Source organism: Anas platyrhynchos, chromosome 11 (assembly GCF_047663525.1).
Source record: "Anas platyrhynchos isolate ZD024472 breed Pekin duck chromosome 11, IASCAAS_PekinDuck_T2T, whole genome shotgun sequence".
NCBI classification, from domain to species: Eukaryota; Metazoa; Chordata; class Aves; order Anseriformes; family Anatidae; genus Anas; species Anas platyrhynchos.
In genome coordinates, this window is record NC_092597.1 from 14,052,673 (window position 1) to 14,071,381 (window position 18,709).

Consider the following 18,709-nt stretch of genomic DNA (forward strand, 5'->3'; position numbering starts at 1 on the left):
GCCTGTACAGGTCGGTGGGCGCTGATGGTGCGCATCCAAAATTGCTAAGAGAGTTGGCAGATGCTTTTCTGAGGCCACTCTGATCTTTGAAAGGTTGTGGAGATCAGAAGAGGACCCCAATACCTGGAGAAAGGTGAATATTACATCCATTTTTATAAGGGGCAAGAGGGATGATCCCAGGCACTTCAGGCCTGCCAACATCACTTCGGTCCTTTGAAATTGCTAGAGCTCTTGTAATGGCTCCTGGAAGCCATTTTGGAGCACACGAAAGAGACTGGGAATAGCCAGTGTTGATTTACCTAGGGTAAGTCATGCTTCATTAATCTGGCTGCCTTCTATGGGCAAACAGAGCAGTGTATGTCTCCAGCTCTGCATTTAGCAGGGCTGTCTGTGGGATCCGCTGCAATGGGATTGTATCCGAGATGAGCCATTACAGCCTGGGGAGGTGGACTGGTTAAAAACTGGCTGGGCCGTTCAGCTCCAGGTGTGGCGGTGGTTGGCTTGTAACCTCCCTGGAGGCAAGCTGCAGGTGCTGTTCCTTGGGTTTGTTCCTCAAACCTCCTGTTTAATGGATTTAGCAGTGGCCTGGAGGGTAAAGGGGAGTTCTGGAACTAGCAGCACCCTGGGCTGCATCAGCAGCAGGGTTACGGCCCTCAGAAGTGATCATTCCCTGTGCTCAGCATCATTTAAACCACACCTGGATTGCTGTGCTTATAAAGCAGGCCGATAAACTGAAGTGAGTCCAGTGGAGGCTTCCGAGGTGGACAGGGGCTGGAGCACGCACCCTGTGAGGATGGGCTGAGGAAGAAGACTTTGTAGAGACCTTCTACTGCCTACCAGGAGCTTACCGAGGAACAGAGCCAGGCTCTTTCCTGATGTATGTGGCAGGAGGATGAGGGCAGAGGTTGTAAATTGGAAGATGAGGTTTCAGTGTGACTTAAGACACCATATTTCCCCATGAGAGCAGGCCTTGCCCAGAGAGGTTGTGCAGTTTCCACCCTTGGAGGTTTCCAAGACCCGGCAGGACAAAGCCTTGAGCGACCTCGCTTGAATTCAGTGTTGACCTTGCTTTGATCAGGGGGTCCAGAGGCCTCCTGGGCTCTGAGTCTGTTCTGTGATGCTGTGACTTGCCTCCATGCCCCAAAAATGGAGCAGCTGCTTTCCTCAGGCTGCATTTTATTAGCTTACAAAGCCTGTGCTCAGTGCCACGCACGGCAGGGCTGCTCTCGATACTGCATCGTGTCTGTTCATTCCACTGCCCCGGTACAGCTCAGGTTGGTCTGATGGGAGTCACCAGACACCGGCATGTAGGGCTTGGTAGTGAACAAGACTGGCTTCTGAGAAAGAATAAATGGATTATTTGGGCCAGAGGAGGAGAACACACCGGGCTGGTGGGTGCCTTCTAGCCATGAAGAGTTGGAGAGGCATCAGTGGTTGGGGGCTGTTCCTCGTGAAGTGCTTTTCTGGCCTTCCCAGATCCCGTGAGGTTTTGTCAAGCAGAATTTAGGAGAGATGCCTGGGAACTACAGATGAAGAGAATATTACTGATGAGGCTGCATCTCTGTTCATTCAGGGGCAGTTTTCTCAGGAAGGGGGAGAGGTTAGAGTACGAGCAGCAGAGGGAGCATTGGGACTGGATTACAACAATCTGCACATATGTGGCCTTTGTATGGGAGCAAACCTTGGCAGAGAGAAGAGGAAAGGACACTGGGGTCAGTATAGGATTTTTTTCCCCCTGTATCATGCACAATCAACCCCCATCCTTCCTCTTCCTTCATGAGTTTATTCTTTAGGCATTGGTAAAATGGCAGCCACAGCTTCGTAAAATCTTGAAATCAAACTATAGGTAACTAGTCTTTACTGTTCCCACAGAGAAAACTCGCAATAAATAATGTTCCCTATAAATTCCTCCTAGTTCGCTGACACCATTTGGCTGCAGAGGTAGTAGGAGACGAGTAGCATGTTCCAGGAGCGCTGTTACGAGGCCTACAGGCAAGAGATTTTCTTCTCTCCTTGGTGCCACAAAGCCATGGCACGTGCAGGTTTATATCTCACCAGCTTTTTGCTGCTCCTGTACTGCAAGATTTTTATAATTCCTATTTTGTTGTCTTCTTTGGGTGCTTTTGTAAATCTTTTTTCCAGGCTCGCTATATGCAGCGTTCACTTCTCTGGCTTGTAAGATTGAATTTGGAGATGTGAGCATCCTTCTGAAGTGGGTTTTTGAGAAAATGTGTGTGTTTTTGGAGTAGCATGAGCAGCAAGTGCATCTGAAAGAAGCTGAGATTAATTTAATTGCAAGTGCTAGCAAGATGAAAATGTGTGCAGCGCCAACTCAGAAATCCGAGTTGGATTTCGCTGGGAGCAGGAAATCCCTGTTGATCACACTGATGATTCAGCTGAGGTTCATCAGCAAGCAGCACCAAAGCCACTTGTCAGCAGCATAATCCAGCAATTTCTTGTGTACGAAGACTCCTCCGAGCTCCTGGGGGAGCAGGAAAGGAGAACGTTTTTTTTCCCCCACTTACAGCACGCAGAAACACTGCCAATTTTCTGCAGACCCGCAGTATGTTAGCGGGTAAGTGCCGTGGTGCAGCAGCAGAGACCTCTCGGAGATGAAGCCACAGCAGAGCGCTTTTCAGGCGCTGTGCTTAGGCTCACACCTCTCCTCTTTGCCAACTTTCATGTGAAGCTTCTGCGTCTTCCAGAAGAAACCATTTCACAAGTACAGGGCAAACCACATTTGTGGATTATACCCACCAGCTGAAGATGAAATAGTTTCCTGTCGTGCTCATTGTCTGGTGATGGTGGCCCTGCCTTTTTCAGCAGCCGCAGGACTTGGTTTTGACTCTTATGACCGTTCTTTCCCATAAGCAAAGGAGACGTTTCCTGGTCTGTCCCTCCTCTGACTTCTCTGTTATTTCTCTGTCCTTTTGATGCTGTCATCCGCTCCCTGTTTAGTACCATCTGCAGATTTAATTTCCTTGCTGTTTGCGTCCTCTGTCAGGTTGTTAATGAAGATGTTAGTGGCACCCTGCTGGTATTTTTCTATCATTATCATCGTTTAATATTTTTTTACACTTTGCTCAAAAACCAGAATCAAGCAATGGTGCCTCTTTTCACAGAAGGCTGCGCCAACAGAGTCAGACCAAATCCCTGCCCTGAGAGCTTGCCTTATTATTAGGGACTGGTTGTTTATCCGCATTATTACCGGACACGCACGTCTGGCCTCGCGTAACCCCTTTGGAGGGGTCTGCCCTGCAGCTCTGCCCTGTGCACAGCGTTTGAAGGCAGATTGACTTTGCTGAAGTGCTCCGCAGATCTGCAGGGCTGTGCGAAAAGTGATGACAGAACAAGATCTCATACGCAGTAGCTGGCAGGGAGCAGAGGAAGATGTTTTCTGAGGAGAGATGTCCTTGTGATTAAAGTCAGCATCATGTCAGATGACATTGCCCTAATCCCAGTTGTGCTACTTACTGTGTGGACTACTTAAATCAGTTCCTCTGGGTGCCTTTCCCGCGTGTAAAATAAAATACTGCTTCCCTGTCGGAGATTACATACACCTAATTTTTGTAGCTCGAAGCTGTGCTCTGATCTTTGGATAGAGGCTGCTCTGGGAGCCCAAGCTGTTACCGAGTAGGAAAGTCCACCCAGGGCACTCGGGGTAGCTTTGTGCACGGGGGAGTGGAGCAAAAGCTGCTTTCCGATTCCAGCCCGCTGCTGAGGGCGGTTGGTTAGCTGGTGCCAGGAGATCCTCTGTGTGGCTCTTAAATCTCAGTATTTCCAGTGGAGCTTTAGACATCTCGCACCTCCTCGGAGTGCCTTCTGGACTCATTTCTGAACTCATTTCCTCCTATTAATGGCAGCCACCCAAAAAGCGTTGCTTCAGATCAGAATGATCCCTTTGTTACGCTGCTCGGCGCGAAAGGTGACCTGGAAACTTTTCCCCTGTCAAGATCGGAGCGTTAACGACCGCTTTTCCTTGCTGTGGGCTGACGTCACCCACACCTCGAGCAGAGCAAGGAGCTGCCTTTCTTTTCCTGCATTAGGTGTCGGTGACTTCAGCAGCGGTAACTGGGGAAACACGGGATGGTGCAGGCAGGGCTTGGCACCAGTCTAAAGCAAGCGCAGAACGATTTACGCTTATGCTGCTTTAACGTGCTCTGAAGTCCACGCTCATTTTGCTAATGACTTTGATCAGAGAGGCTGTGATTTTAACTGGAAAAAGAACATTTCCGTTGCTGCTATTTTAGTAGCTGATAGGTGTGTTTGGGCTTATTTTAAATGCGAGCACACACAGATACTGATACCTAGCGGTAGCTATAATCTTGGATTGAAATATCAGGTAATTATGTTTGACGGGAGTAAAGTGTTTATTTTTCGTTTCGAGGTGATTGCTTAGTGTCCTAAATCTGCACCAGGGAACATGTCTAAGCTATTTTTGTGCCACGAGATTGCAACTATCATTTAAATAGGCTCCTTCTTACCCCCTCAGGAAATTTACATTTAATCTCTTGTCCTCCTCTTCCCTCCCCAATGAAAATAGCAGCAGAAAAATGAGACTTGGGCGACAAGTGTACGGGGCTCGATTTAATTTCTCCTACAGGAGTGAGGAAGGGAGGTAGAAATTTTCTGTATTTAGCATCCAGAAGGTGCCTTTTTAGATTATCTGCAGATAAAGGAACAATAGCACGCTCGTGGTGTTTTCCCAAGAAATAGGTTAATGAGAGGGAGAAACGTGAATGCGTACAGTGAAGTGTACTTTGGAAAACAGTATAAATATGTAGAGATTTAGGTACGGCTTTTCACGAGGACCTTCTCCCTGACGTAAAGGCTTCCTAGCACGGGCTGGAAGCGAGACAAATGTTTTGCCTTGGAGTGGTGTGGCTGTCCGGCGCGTGCTGGCAGGAAACACCTTTGCTCGCCCCCGCCAGCGGGATGTTTGCCTTCTGGTTCCCGAGGCTTGGTTATCGCACCTCTGCCAACGCAGGGTTTTTAGCAGGGTGTCAGGGCTTTGAGGACTAGATCAGATTGTTAGCGAAGGAAGGATATCTAGGCGGCTGTTAATGATTGCAACCGACAGAAAGGCCTTTGAACTTTACAGGTCCCTGAGTTCTCCTGAGCTGAATTTGTCTCTGACGTGGAGCCTGCTGCAAGATGCAGTGGTGTTAGGCATCAGTCTGGCTTGCAGGGCCCTACAGGTGACGCGTATCTTTATTCAGTTTCTCCCTGTACTTCCTCAAGGCATAAAGCACCTCTGGTTCTTGGTTGGAGAAGCAGAGCGGAGTAGGCATGCAGCTGGTTTGGATTATAGATGGTAAGAGACGGGGGAGTTTTTCCGTATGTGAAGTGCTTTGGTTTTCATCAGAGGCTGTTCTAATGCTCCAGCTGCCTTGCATAAGCCAGCAGGTTTACTGAGGCCACTGCTCAGTCTGTTAAGATGAAGGAGAGATTGTCACTTGATGATGATTAATTTAGGAATGCATTAACATGCCAAAGAAATCGAATGATAGAGGCTAGCTTGCCCTCTCCTCTGGTTTCATAGACCCTAGGGAAAAAAAACGAAGCCAAGGCTGAAGCATATGACTTAATTAATGATGACTGTGGACTTAGCCTCTGCTACCATTTTTAACAAACTAGTCAGTGATCTGGGAATTTTTTTTCTTTCAGATGTGGTCACTGATACTTGCCTTCTTCTTGCTGTTTGGTTTTTATTAATCCTGAAACCAAAGCTTAGATAAAATTGACCTCAAGCCTGGCTGCTGCTCAGGTGCCCTGCGCCCTGGCTTTCCAGTCCTAGTTCCACTGGGTTGAGCCGTGACCGTGCTTTAGCTGGTGACCCTAAATGGGTGGGGAGGGTGCTGGCAACTACAAAACACAGCCACTGCCATAAGCCTGCGAGGGCTCGGGGACTGTGCTTGCTCCAGCTTTCATCTGCATGGCATCGATTCCCTAACCCTGAGCACGCAGGCCATTGGGATGCACATCCTGCTTCTGTCACACCTTCGCCCGTGAGAAGCGGCGCGGTGTTGGTGTGAGGGAATCGATAGCACGGGCAGACTGCCGCCGGCATCATCAGCCTCGGGGGGTGGCAGCAAGGGAGCAGCAAGGGTCACGGTGGGGAGTGGCGGTTGCTGAAATGAAGCAGGGCAGGGATGTGGAGGCTTTATCCGTGCAGAGCTGCGCTCACCAAAGTCAGATTTTTCCAAGTTCAAATAATCTTCCTCACCTGCTGAGCTTGGCTGTGCTGGCCTTCCATAAATCAGAGTTTCAAAGCGAGGGGTAAGGATTTTATGAAGCTGATTGAAAATGCCTGGCTGCATCTAGCAGGGTGCAGGCGCTCTGAGTGGCTTGAGCAGAAGCAGGTGCCCTGGTTTCCCCTCATTTCCACCCCCCTCCCTTTGCCTCTTTCCTCCTTATTGCCGTGGTTTCGTCTGACAGCGTGAGCGGTGGGGCTGCATTGCAGCTGAGGTTAGCCCTGCCTCCACGGTCCCTCGGCACAGGAGGATGAAATGGTTCTTTCAGCTGAGCCTATTACACTACCGAATATTTTTCCAAGTCCACCCAGTTTCCCCCGATGGTCGTCAGGCACTCTATAAATGTCTCGGGCCCTTCTTGCGCTGCGTGTAGGTTTACCACGGGCGGGTGCTCTCTCGGGCTGAGATTTGAGCCTCGGAAGGGTGTTGATGGCTCTGGGTCCTGTGTCACAGGCTGGCTCTGGGAGAGCAGAGGGGATGTGATGTGCCCTGGCACTGCTGGGGTCCCCGGGTCTCCCTGAGGACTGGGGCCCTGGCAGACTGCTCAGTGCTTCAAATCCAGTGCACCAGAACGAGCTTAAATATTAAATCTACATTTCAAAGTCCTGTTATTACTTATTACGTTTTAATTGCTTCCCCTGCCCTTTGAATCAAAGTACAGCTTGTGGTGGAGAAGCACAACTCGAGCCGGGCTGGGAGGCAGAGAACACCCATGGATGGATCAGCCCGGCCGGGGGCAGGATCCTGCGGGGCTCCCAGCCTGCCGCCCCCGCTGCCCGCGCATCTGCTCGGTACCAGCCAGGCCTGCGAGGGGCAGAACAGGCACCAACCGACAGGCATCGTTGTGGGAAGAAGGGGAAAGGAAAGGCAGGCTAGCAAAATTCCTTGTGCATTCTCATGAAGGGAGCCTATGCCAGCACATTATCTGCCAGCAGCAGATGTAAGCTCTCAAAAACAGCAGGGAGGATGTTGACTGCAACAATGCATCAAGGCTGCGGTTTGTAACCTCAATAGTAAGGCAGTTAACTTTTTTTTTTTAACAAAGACATTTTGATTGCCAAATCCATAACCATTAGCAGCTGTGGTTTTGAGCTGTTCCTTCCTCACACGTTGCAGTCTAGACCTGACAGGCTTTCAAACAAAAGTTTGGCTGCCGGCTTTTGTTTTTGTTTTTTGCCATCCTGCTTTTTTCTTTTTGCCTCTTCTCTTGATTTGGATCAAACGTGGCTGAGCATCCCTCCTCCAACCCAGCCTTCCCTTCTGTATCTCTGCGGTGGTCTTTGCCCGAGAGCTGCGTGCAGAGCTCCTCAGGTGCCTGTTCTCAAGGCTGCAGTACTGGATGTTTCTGCCTCAGGCTATAAAATTTGGCATTTCTAGAAATTTGGATCTGCTTTGGGATTTCTGTTTAGGAAAGCGTTGTGTTTGTCGTGGGCCAGAAGCCCGTTTGGCCTGGGCTGAGGCAGCGGGAATGGGGCCTTAAAAGCTGATGCCTGAACGCTTGCTGAAAGTTGGAAGCGTGATGCAAGACCCTGTTGTGAGGGAGATCAAAACTCAGAGCAAAGCGCTTGGTTTTCTGCGAGCACTTCCCAAAACTGGCTGCCGGGAAGAGGCCACTCGGAGCAGCAGCAAACCTGCGTCCCTTGGCCATCGGAGTCGTCTTTGCCGTGCCCTCAAGCACTTCAGCGTGCAGGCTGCTTTGCCAGGATGGGTTAGATAATCCCCGAAAGTGACCGTCCGTGTAACGAGGCGGTGGAGACGGCCGCTGTCAGAACAACAGATGGGGAAAAGCTGCTTCAACACGCCTGTCCTTGGGCAAGTGGCAAGGAAGGACGCCGCTGGGGCTGCCTGTCACCGAAGGCTGGAACTGTACACAGTGAGAAACAGGGAATTTTTTTTTTACTTGGTGTTAAATAGCTCCTACCTGCTGCCTGATCACAGGGCCGGTGACTGAGCTTCGAGCCCTGGATCCATTTTGTCTGCAGCTGTACCTAAGCCGCTCTTCTGCAGCCCGCAGGGCAGCTGTGAGCAGGGCTCTGGGTTATTGCTGGTGGCACATGAACTGGAATCAGGGAGTCTGCAGCACTGGCAGCTACACAGCTAGATACGTGCCCTCGCTCTCTGTTTTGAGGGCTCTGTTCCTCCCCAATCCTACAAGCACAGGGACTAGCGTCCATGCCGCGAGCATTGCCATAAATGCCCCCATTTGGCCGCGGCAGCCCTGTCGCTTGCCAGGAACTACTGAGTTTCTTTTCTCTTTTTTTTGCAAACCACTAAAGAAACATTTTCTAGCTGGATGGTGAGCAATTTCCCTCAGGAGAGGAGGAGAAAATGGCTGTTTAGTAGTTAATTACCTGTTATGTTAGGCTGACAGCTATGAAGCTTATGAGGCATGAAAGAAGAGTGGATCTGCCTGGCCCACAAATCACGAGGAGAACTGGGTGAAGGAAGTCGCGGGGAGGCCGGACGGGCTCGCAGACCTCCCCTCGCCTCTTGGGGAGCCCTCTGCCGCCCGCTCCCCTCGCTCCTCAGCTTCTCGTAACTCCTGGAGCTTTGGGGCAGAGCCCGCTGCGTGTTTCTGCCTGCTGGGGGAGGCTGATTTATGGCTGCGCGCGGGCCTGCTTACAGCAGCCCAGCTCTTTCGGAGGGACACCGTCTCTGCCAAGATTTTTTTTTTTTTTTTTTTTTTTTTCCCCTCTTGAATGTGTTTTACGGTGAGGAATAATCAAGCGCTCTTGCCAACACATGGGTTCTGCTCGCTTTTATTCTTTCCAGACAGCCTCGCTTTCCAGTGCTGCCTCTTTTATTTTGAAGCTCTTCGAGAGCGGCGGGGGAAGCGGAGGCCAGGGCTCGAGCTGGTGTCCTGGCCCAGCGCTGCCTGGCAGCACCGGCTGCCTTTCCCTCAGCGCTCTGAGCCCCCATGCCAGGAAAATGATTCACCCCTTGCCGAACGCCCCCGTCCCCTCGCCGCGACCTCCACCTCCTTTTTGTGCTCAGCTGGGGTCACCCCAGCTGCCCCCCGGCCCTGGTGGCTGTAAGATGGAGCGAGGGCGGCCGGCCCAGCGGGACTACAGCTTCCAGAGTGCAATTCTCCGCCGCCAGGGCCTGCGGGCGCTGGGCTGTGCCGTGCTCAGCAAGCGAGGAGAGCAGGCCGCATTGCAGAGCTCTGCCTCTCAGGCTGGGGGGGGGGGCACACGCACACGCCGGGGCTGTTTCCACGCAGTATTTTTAGCCTTCGATCTCCTGTTTGTTTCCTTCGGCTTTTTGTGTGGTGATAAGAGCGAGAGAGGAGCTCGAAAGGTCGCCGGCGGAGCTGCCGGGGGATGTTTTTCGCTCTGCGCTTTGTGCTGCGCAGAACCTCTGCTCCGTCGCACGCGGCGCCTTTGTTCCTGCCTTGGATTCACCGGAGCAGAGCTCATCTCGTTAGCGACGGCTCCGCTCCCCTGGCACGTTTTCCTTGGGTTGCTGCAATCCCCTTGCCTTCTGGTCGAGGCGCTTGGGATCGAGCGAATGCAGATTTAGGGAGAGGGGTGAAGAAATGGAGGGGGTGAGCAGGCTGGCCCGAGGGCAGCGCTCCTGCGGGTTCCCAAAGAAACAGTGCCCGTCCCGGGAGCTCTGGGAGGCACAGGCAGCAAGGGAGAAATGGGAGGAAAGCAGGGATGTCCTCTGGGATGAAAAACATCCAGCGGGGTCTGGGCAGCCTGGCATGGCACCCACATCCAGCTGGGGAAAATTAGGGGAAAAAATTGTCACCTTAACAGATCGCTGGGGGAGAAATTGCAGGGAAATAGGGATTTTTCTCAGAGTGTCAGAGAGGATGGGTTCATCTCGCGCTGCCTCTGAGCTCCTCCTTTGCTCTTTGCTGTGGGCTGTGGAGTGGGGAGGCAAGGCAGGCCTGCTGCTATTTCTGGCCTTGACAAGCTGGTGATGGGAGATGAGGGACGGCGAAAACAAAGTGTAGGGAACATTCATTAGCAATTATCCCTGCCTGCAGCCTGATTGGGGTGGCTGTTGGGGACATCTGATAGCCGCTTAATGCATGTTCAAAGCGCTGGCTCCAGAGAGAGGGCGGGCGCTGGCGAAGCTGGTGGCTGGCTTTTGGAGGAGCCCAGCACGCAGCTCCCTTTTCCAGCTCGTGCTCAGATGCTCCATTTAACCTCGAGCTCTCTCTGTGCGTTAAGCTGCCTTGAGATCTGTTTTTTGTTGGTGGTGGTGTGTTTTTTTTTTTTTTCCTCCTCCCTGCTAATCTCTTCACAGCTAGGATCTTACAAACCTGTTAGCAGCAAATGGAAGCCTGAGTGGAAGCAGAGATGGGAGCTTACATCTGCTGGTGGCCGGGGTGAGCAGGGAGGGCGGTGGCTGCGCTGACGCAGCCGCATGCGGGGTGGACGTGGGGCTTTGGACCATGCGGAGACGTGGGCTGGAGCAGCAGTTGGCAAACTGTGCCTGCTGTTTGCAGCCCACGGCGCCCACCGTCCTCCCAACAGCCACGTTGCGAGCCTGCTACGAGGTGGCAGAAGGACTGGAAGGAGACCAAATTATTTTTTACGCTGTTGTTACATTGTGCAACCCCTTTCTGTAGAGCTTTCTGGCTTATCTGCAGAATTGGAGAGCCTTTGTAGCCACCTTCTCCTAAATGCTGAACTGATTCCCTGGAGAGGCAATGCCAGAGCCCTGCACTACTGGCACCTGTCTTGCTTAACACATTCAAGATTAATAGGACGAGTGCGTTGGGAAGGAACATCCCCCATGAAAACTCCTGCTTGGGTGGGATTCTTGGCCTCTTGCAGTGAGGGAGTGCAGTTTGCCCTTTCTCTTCACCTTGGAGTTTTATTTAAAGAAAAAAGAGCTGTTGCATGCCATTTCTACTGGGGACATGCTCTGTCTTCTTTCTCTGGCACTCTAGATTTGGCTTTTGGCATTTTCCTACAAGTCTCACGCTTGCTGAAGTGCTGATGGGCAGTGGTTGCTGTCTGTGGGCCATGGTAGTTGGAAGTAGATTTTTTTTTTTTTTTTCCCTTTGCCTCCTAAGCTTACCGTGTGGTAGGTTGCAGACTGACTCGGCTGACCTCTTGCAGCCCAAAGCAGGAGCGTTGAGGGGTCAGTTGTTGGTCCAGAAAAGCTGCACACAGTTGATAAAAACAGTAGGATGGAAATCCCATTGCCTCGGGAAAATGTTTTTGGGAGAGGGAGGAATCAGGGTATTGTTTGAGGAGGAAATTGGATGGGAAGGATTGCATAAAACTGAACAGAAGGAGAACTTTCTCAGCGTGGCCAAGGAGTGTAACTGCCATTAAAAGCCATCCAAAGTGCCAAAGGCACTTTGAGAAACAAATTTTTTACTCATTAGGCACTTGGGCAGCTGTGGAAAATTTAACAGAGACAAATGTATGTGTTCCACGTCCCGGTGCCAGTGGCTGAGACGAGAACAGAAGTCAACCAGCAGTCGCCGATAGGAGAGGCATCTTCAGAGCGTGGCAGGTGGGAGCTGATTTCCTAGCGCTGAGCTAAGCTGCGGGGAGAGCCCCTGTGCTGCCACAACGTCTGTCGTGGTCCTGGTGCTGGTGTGGGGGGCACGGTGCCTACAGATGGCTTCTTTACGTTGCTCTTCCCTGGGCTGGTGACTGCACAGTGCTACAGGAGGGTGCTGCTGGTGGGACTAACTTTCTGCAGGACGAATGAGTTGAATCAACATGCCAGAAGGGGCTGGTGAGTCCCTGGGACGTGCCTGTGCATCTGGGAGCAGGGAGGGAGCAGGGGGGAGCAGGGCCTGGCCCTTGGGGAGGCTCAGCCGCTCGTGAAGGCTCAGCCCCCATTCCTCCACCTGAGTGCATCTCGCTGTAAGCAGATGAAAGGCTGACGGCTTTTTCTCGGCCCCAGGAGGCAGCAATATTCCACCTTTGGTGCTCACCAGGACAGGGCAGGAGACCTCTGGGGTGGGTACAATCAGGAGCCTGAGCTTGGAGCCCCTTGCCAAGGCGCTCTTCCCTGCCTCCTGGGGGCGAGATGCCAGAGGAAGGGCTGAAGCTTTTAAAATGCAGGACACGGAAGCTGCGCAGCGTTGGCACGAGGACAGAACCATACCCTGGGAGAGGAGATGAAAGGCTGCGGCATGGCAGCGTAAACCCAAGTCGCAGCTGTGGCATCCATCTTGGCCTTGGGGTTGGATTGAGCTTTAAGCCTGTGGAACTGAAGGGTTGAGCCTGGTTTTGGATGAAATCTCTCAGCGGAGAAAGCAGCCTGGCTTTCAGTGCCTGTTGTGAGGCTATTCCCCACTGTGGGGGCCTGTGTGAGGGGCGAGGGGGACACTCTGCTGCTCAGCTCCACCTGGGAGGGATTTGGGAAGCCACTGCAGGCAGCAAGTCCTCCGTGGCACATTGATGCTGGGCGTGCAGCCTGGCTGAAGAAGCCGTGGCCGAGCCACGTGTCACACAGGGACACCACCGCTGTCCCCAGGGAGGGGGCTGAGTCCCCCCAGCTCGACGGGGTGAGCTGCAGAGACCCCGCTGCTGTGGGAGCTGCTGGGGCAGTCAGATGCCTGGCTCTGAAGAGCGACCGCTCGGCCGTGTGATACCGAGAGCAATAAAGCCGGGCGAGCATTTCGCACTCACCAGGCGTTGGCCGGGGATATTCACACTGGCGCTTTGTAACCTTCCAAGATCCTCCCTCCCTGCAGATGGGAAATGAAAATCCTTGGCATCGGCGTGGAGCCATGGAAGCAAGTCAAGTAACGTGGCTTAGAGAGAGGAGGAAAAAAAAAAAAAAAAAAAGAAAGGAAGAAACCTGTCCAATGCCAGCTCAGTGCAGCAGGGCGTCTGCGTGCCGCACAGATGAGCGCAGCTCCTTCCCTCCCAGCGCGGGTGTTGCACAGAGCAGTTCAGTGCCTGTACATCTCTCTCGCTCGGCGAGCGTGGCCCACGCTGTTGTAAAATGAGGGGGCTGGAAACACTTTCCAGTTGATCCACTCCTAGTGTCAGGCTTCTGTAAATCTCCCCTAACTGCCGGCAGCGCTGCCAAACCCTGCTACAGCGCCGGCGAAGTGGGCTGCTCCCTGCTCTGCTCTCCATGCCCAGCTGTTCCAGGGCAAATCCAAACTCATCTTGGCAGATCTGTGAGAGAGGGAGAGCTTTTCAAACACTCAGCCTAGAAGTCATTTGTTAGTAACAAATGGGGGATTTGCCAGGACACACTGCTCCATCTGGTTTGGCATCCTGTCCCGTACACCAGCCTCAGCGGATCTGCTCGAGGAAGGCAGGGGAGAAAAAGGCAGCTTTCCCGGGGAAGGGAAACAGCTTCCCCTGCCTGTTTCTGCAGCGTTTCCTGGGCTGGAGCTCCTTGTTGCCCTCACCTGGAGGGGCAGATAGCACTCCCGGCAGCACAAGGTCTGCGACCAACGGAGGGTCTGAAGGGCTGGTTGGTATTTGCATTTTTTTGTTGCATTTCCCTTCTAACCCAGCAAGGCTGAGCTGCATCCAGACAGGACTTCCATGCGCTTCTCTCACCCAGTGTTGTTTTTTTTCCCCTTTCCCTGTGGTTAACAAGAGAAGTGCTCTGTTTACACTCTTCCTGTAAAATTCCCTGATGTTTTCACATCTCTCAGGAGACCTTTGTGTGAGCTCCTGTCCCAAGGTGCCTGGCCCGGAGGAGCCAGCCTCGTCGCAAGCTGTGTTAGGGCTCCGGGGCCGAGCTGTTGCCGCACCATAACGCCCCGTTTCCTACCCACTGCTCTTGGTTGCTCACCCGTTAGATGCAGGTGATTCTCGAGGGCTGTGTCCCGCAGCAGGACGGTGCGTGCTCTCCAAATCAGCGTGGTTGGACCAAGCACGGATCTGCCTCATGGGGAGTGGATGGGGCTGTATCTGGAGCTGGGAGGGCTGTCACAGCAGAAGAGGTGTTGCTGCTCTTCTGGTGGTCATGGCCTCGTTGTGCTGGCTGCCCAGGCTGTTCTGGCTGAAGCGCCGCTGTGCTGTTTGCAGTCAGCTGGAGCGCAGCAGGCTGAGGATCACTCGTGCTTGTTAGAGCCAGCACAAGGTAGGCGGTGAGCCGGCGAGCTTGGGAGGGCAGAGCCTCACAGCGACAGCCCACGCTCTGGGTCAGCGTAAGCCAAGTGTGAAACCACACCTTCAGGCAGCAAAACGCAGGTCTGTGCTGAGGGAGCGTGCGGGGATCTGCTTGGTGCACGGCTCCAGACACAGGGCGAACCCCAGCAGAGGCAAAATGAAAAGGGCAAACCTGCAAGCGTACTGCTTTCATTAAAAGTTCTTGATCTGGCTCAGAGCTGGTGCAGCCTATATATAGCTGGGCTCTGAAATAAGGGGTTGTCTGGAAGCGCTTCCTTTTGTGCTGCTCCCCACTGCTGAGCTCCCTTCACGCCCGCTGCAGTTCGCCTGACTGTGCTGTGTGTGTGTCTCTGTGTTTTGCAGTATCCGGATTTGAGCCAGGAGTCTGGGTCTCCATTTGTCTTTATCTGCACTAATCCCCAGGAGATGGTTGTGAAGTTTCCCATCAAAGGAAAACCCAAAATCTGTAAGTAGTAAAGTTTCCACAGATGCCCCCCTTGGCCTTTCTTGCCTGCTCTCATCACCACCTCTGCTTGCCTTTGCCATATGAGTTCACAACCTTTGCCCCGCGCTCTTTGATCTGGAGGTGTTTGTTTAATGATTCAAATACATCTGTAATATTTTTGTCTTCGGTTCCCCTTTCCCCAGATGTTGTTTCCTTCTAAATACATGCCTCTTCCTGCCTCTGCAAGCACTCGGGACTCAGAGAGCGCTCACGTGCTCTGAGGAAACGCATGTCTGCAGCTGATCCGCGTCTGGCACGAGCTCTCCAAGCCTGGGTCAGGACGCGAGGCAGAAGCCTCCCTTTATCCTCAGACGAGGAGGGGGGCGTGACGCTGCTCCGTGCTCAGTGCTGGCTGCTTGCCTTCCTTTCCGAATCGCCTGTGAGGAGGTGAGAGGCTGAAGCAACGAGGGCTGCGGGGCCAGATGGATGCGCTGCCCCAGCCCAGCCGCGGGCCGGCAGGATTGGGATGTCCTGGCAGAGCTGGCGGGGAAGTGCCGCAGCATCTGTCCGCGCTCTGCTTGCCAGCGTCGTTAGTCCCTTTTATGAGCCACCAGCCCTCCGCAGGCTGCCAGTTCCTCCTGCCCGCTGCTGTAAAAAGAATGGAGGATGGATGCAGCAGCTGGGGAGTCTGCAGTCAGCTCCATCCTTATTAGCAGCTTCCCCACCACACAGCCTGGGGAAGGCACCGTACATGCTTTCAGGGGATGTGAAAAATTAATTTGACAGGCTAAAAGCAGCATAAGCAGAAATAGTCTTGGCTGTTTGTTTAGCAGAGCTGATGGCTGGGTTTTCTTTCTCATTTGCAGCGTGGTTCTCAGGGAGTAGTTATCTGGTGGCGCAGGAGCGGCAGGGTTTCTCAGGACTGGTTAATAAGGCCTTTTGAAGCACAGTGTGGGTTTTTGTCTTGTTTCTGAGGTGTTTTTTTCCCCTTTCTCCACTCGCAGGAGCACCGTTCTCCCACGGCTTCGCTCTCTCCCCGGGTGCTCGGCGTGTACCTTCCCTGCAGTGGTACCAAGCGGGTGGAAGGGCAAAACAATTTGGTTTATTCCCTGGCTTTTGTAGCAACATCTGGGAGGTGCATTCAGCCGATGGCAACAAACAATGCTCGGTGATCTGCAGCTGCAGAGCTCATGTGAGGGCTTGGATCTTGCCAGCGGCGCTGTCCTCCCCCGGGGACAGGTCTTTTCCAGCGCGCCGGTGAGCAGTCAGGGCTGTGCTGAGTTATTTGGGATGGAAATGTCTGTGCTGCGCTACAACAGCCTCATCGCTGGAACAGCTGCCGTGTCCTTCGTTTTATTTTTATTTATATTTTCAGCTTCTCTCCACTCTTTCAGGCTCTGGCCGCTGTGCCCCTTCCCCTTCACATCTGCCCCTGCGGAGCTGCGGTGGCTGAAGGGGAAGCGGCTGCGTGGCGTGGGGCTGGCTCCCTCCTGCACGTCTGCCTCTCCGGGCACGGGCGCTGCCTGCCCCCCCATCTGTCACATCGTCTCCTTTGTGTTGTGACAGTTTCCTGCTTGGAGCAGGATCAACCTAACAGCCTGGAAGGAAGCCGGCTGCGCTCGCGGCTGCCCGCGTGGCCCGCTCCTGCTGCTGGCCGTGCCTCCCCTGGCCTCCTCCCCACGGGATCTGTCACGAGAGTGCGGGAGCTGCGGCACAGAGGTCGTGGAGCTGCACGTCCCCCTCCGGGGAGACACAGACAGTGTTTGTGACGGGTGGGGGAAGGAGCAGGGGAGCCTTTGACCTTTCCTGGTGGTGGCACACTGTTTTACAAGGGGCTGGCTTCGCGTGAGAGCCGGTCAAAAGCGGGGCTCTCCGAGCTGGAAGCGGCTGCACCGGCTCACGTCCCCACCTGGGCTCGCTGGCTGCCCCGGTCTCCTTGAAGCCTGGCTCAACCGTGACAAAATGCCAGTTTGTCTTGTTGGGAAGCCAAGCCCGAGCGGCTTTCCTTGCCAGATAACAGCATGGACCTCACCGCAATGACATCTGAATGCTTCTCCATTGCAAATTAGTCGTTTCTAGCAGCCTGGGGAAGGCAGAAAGAAACAGAGCTCGACTCGGTGCCAGGGTTATTGTTTGCATGGAAGGGATGGGCACGGCGTTTGTGTCACATTTGTGACCACGGCTTTCCCCAAACATGTCCCTGCTTAGTCTCAGCGTGTGGGGACAAAGCTCAGCCGTGGCTCTCGGGGGAGATTTCCTTCAATCTGGGCAAAGCTCCCCCTGGAGCAGCGCTCCCAAAGCTGCCTTGAACAGCCGAGGGCTGGAGGAGCGTGGCAGTGGGGCTGGGAGAGGGGACACAGCGCGGCGCTGCCTGCGAGATGAGAGTCCTTAAATCACTGAGCGGAAAGAGAAGGGGACCCTGGGGCCGTTGCCTTATTTTTAGCCTTTTCTTAAAGGTTACCCACGTGACGTTTTATCTTTGCCAGCTGATAGAGCAGAGGAGCCTACTGATCACTTCGGGGACCCGGGAGGAGCAGGCAGGCATGCTAAGTACGGAGCTAACAGCTCTGGACGTGACAGAGCTTTGGCGCTGGGAGACCAGAGCGGGGAGCGAGCACCAACTCGCCACCTTTCTCCTGCCAAAACCCCACGGTTTGGTGACTCGGAGGGCTGACGTGCAGCATCCGCACAGCCCTGCTGGGGGCCTGGTCTTTTGCTGTTTATTTCTGATGGCAGCAGCAGCACACGGGAGCTTTGCAGACACCCTGCGGTGTCCTGGGAGCTGCCGCACCGAGGTATTGGCAGCACCTGCTTCCTGCAACCAATTTCAACCACAGCCATAGCCTGGTGTAGGCATTTGCGGAGCGATGGCGCAGTTAATTGCAAGTGCTCACTCGTGTTTGTTTTTTTTTTTATATATTTTTTTGCACATTTATGGATTCTGTATTCAGAGAGGAGCAAGGCTGACCCATGACTCAAGCTGAAGGAAGGAGGCAGTTTCAGGGAGGCCGGGGTGAGATCCCATTAGGACAACCACGAGCAAAGTGGCTTTGTCATCTGCCTCTCCTGGAAAAAAAGCGCTGTCAGGCCCTTCTGTGAGCTAAAACGAGAAGTTTTCTCAGCGTGATGAGAAGGCGACGCTCTCTGGATGAGAGCCCTTGTCTCTGGCCAAGTTTCTGCTTCTCGTGGCACGCTGGCATTTACCAGCAGGTTTAGGAGCCGCGCCCAAAGGTTTGGAGCCTGGGCCGTCTCATCCCCGGGAGCTCCCCTGGCTGTGCTGTAGCTGGGCTGGAGCTTCTCCTAATTCTCCTTGCTTTGGAGAATTTGGGTCTGGGCAGGGCGAGGGGGACCCTCCCCGCCCGCTCGCTGTGCTGCATCCCTGCCACGCTGCTTGTCCCCGCTCTCTGCGGGCTTCCTTCGAACGTGTTGACACGCATCCTGGGGGCGAGCAAAGTGATCGCTTTCCTCCTGGATGTTAATTTGCTCTCCTCCTCGCTGGAGCCCCCCCTGGCTCCCGTGTCGCGCCTGCGGAGGGAAGGCATGGCGGCTGGAAACGCCGGGCTCCTCAAGCACGATAATTAAATGTGACAGCAACACACTAACTAGGAGACCTCGCTGCCTCCAGCTGATTTGCAATGCAAATAGCATTTAAAAATAAAGACTGATGAGGGTTGTGTTGTTTTTTTTTTTTCCCTTTCCCCCCCACCCCTCTCTTTACAGGGAAGCTGGATTCCAAGATCCATCAGGGAGCGAAGAAGGGGTTGATGAAGCAGAAAGCAGTGCTGTGAGCTGCCACCTTCCCACGCGGGCACTGCCACCGGGACCGCCACCCGCGGGTGCTGCCGCGGCCCTCGCCTCTGGAGCAGGTGCTCGCGGGAAGGAGGCTGCGATGTCACCGTTGGGTATCGCTCCGTGTTGTACTCGGAAAACATTAAAAGAAGTGTTTTCACCAA

General features: G+C 53.7%; 1 protein-coding gene across 3 annotated transcripts in view; it reads left to right on the forward strand.

The window, feature by feature from the left end:
* The window catches only part of TRIP4 (thyroid hormone receptor interactor 4), a 31,458-nt gene extending 12,749 nt beyond the window's left edge, over nt 1–18,709 (forward strand). Inside the window, exons 12-14 of one of the 3 annotated variants that reach the window (XR_011811982.1) lie at nt 14,675–14,777; nt 14,960–15,203; nt 15,761–16,255. Coding sequence is in view for 2 of the 3 variants with exons in the window: in XM_005017203.6 (XP_005017260.1) it covers nt 14,675–14,777; nt 18,477–18,544 (171 nt within the window). In the remaining variant the exon portion in view is untranslated. Of the gene's footprint in view, nt 1–14,674; nt 14,778–14,959; nt 16,256–18,476 lie in introns of those variants that run through there. The other 2 variants (XM_005017203.6, XM_021270686.4) reach the window with 2 other exon arrangements.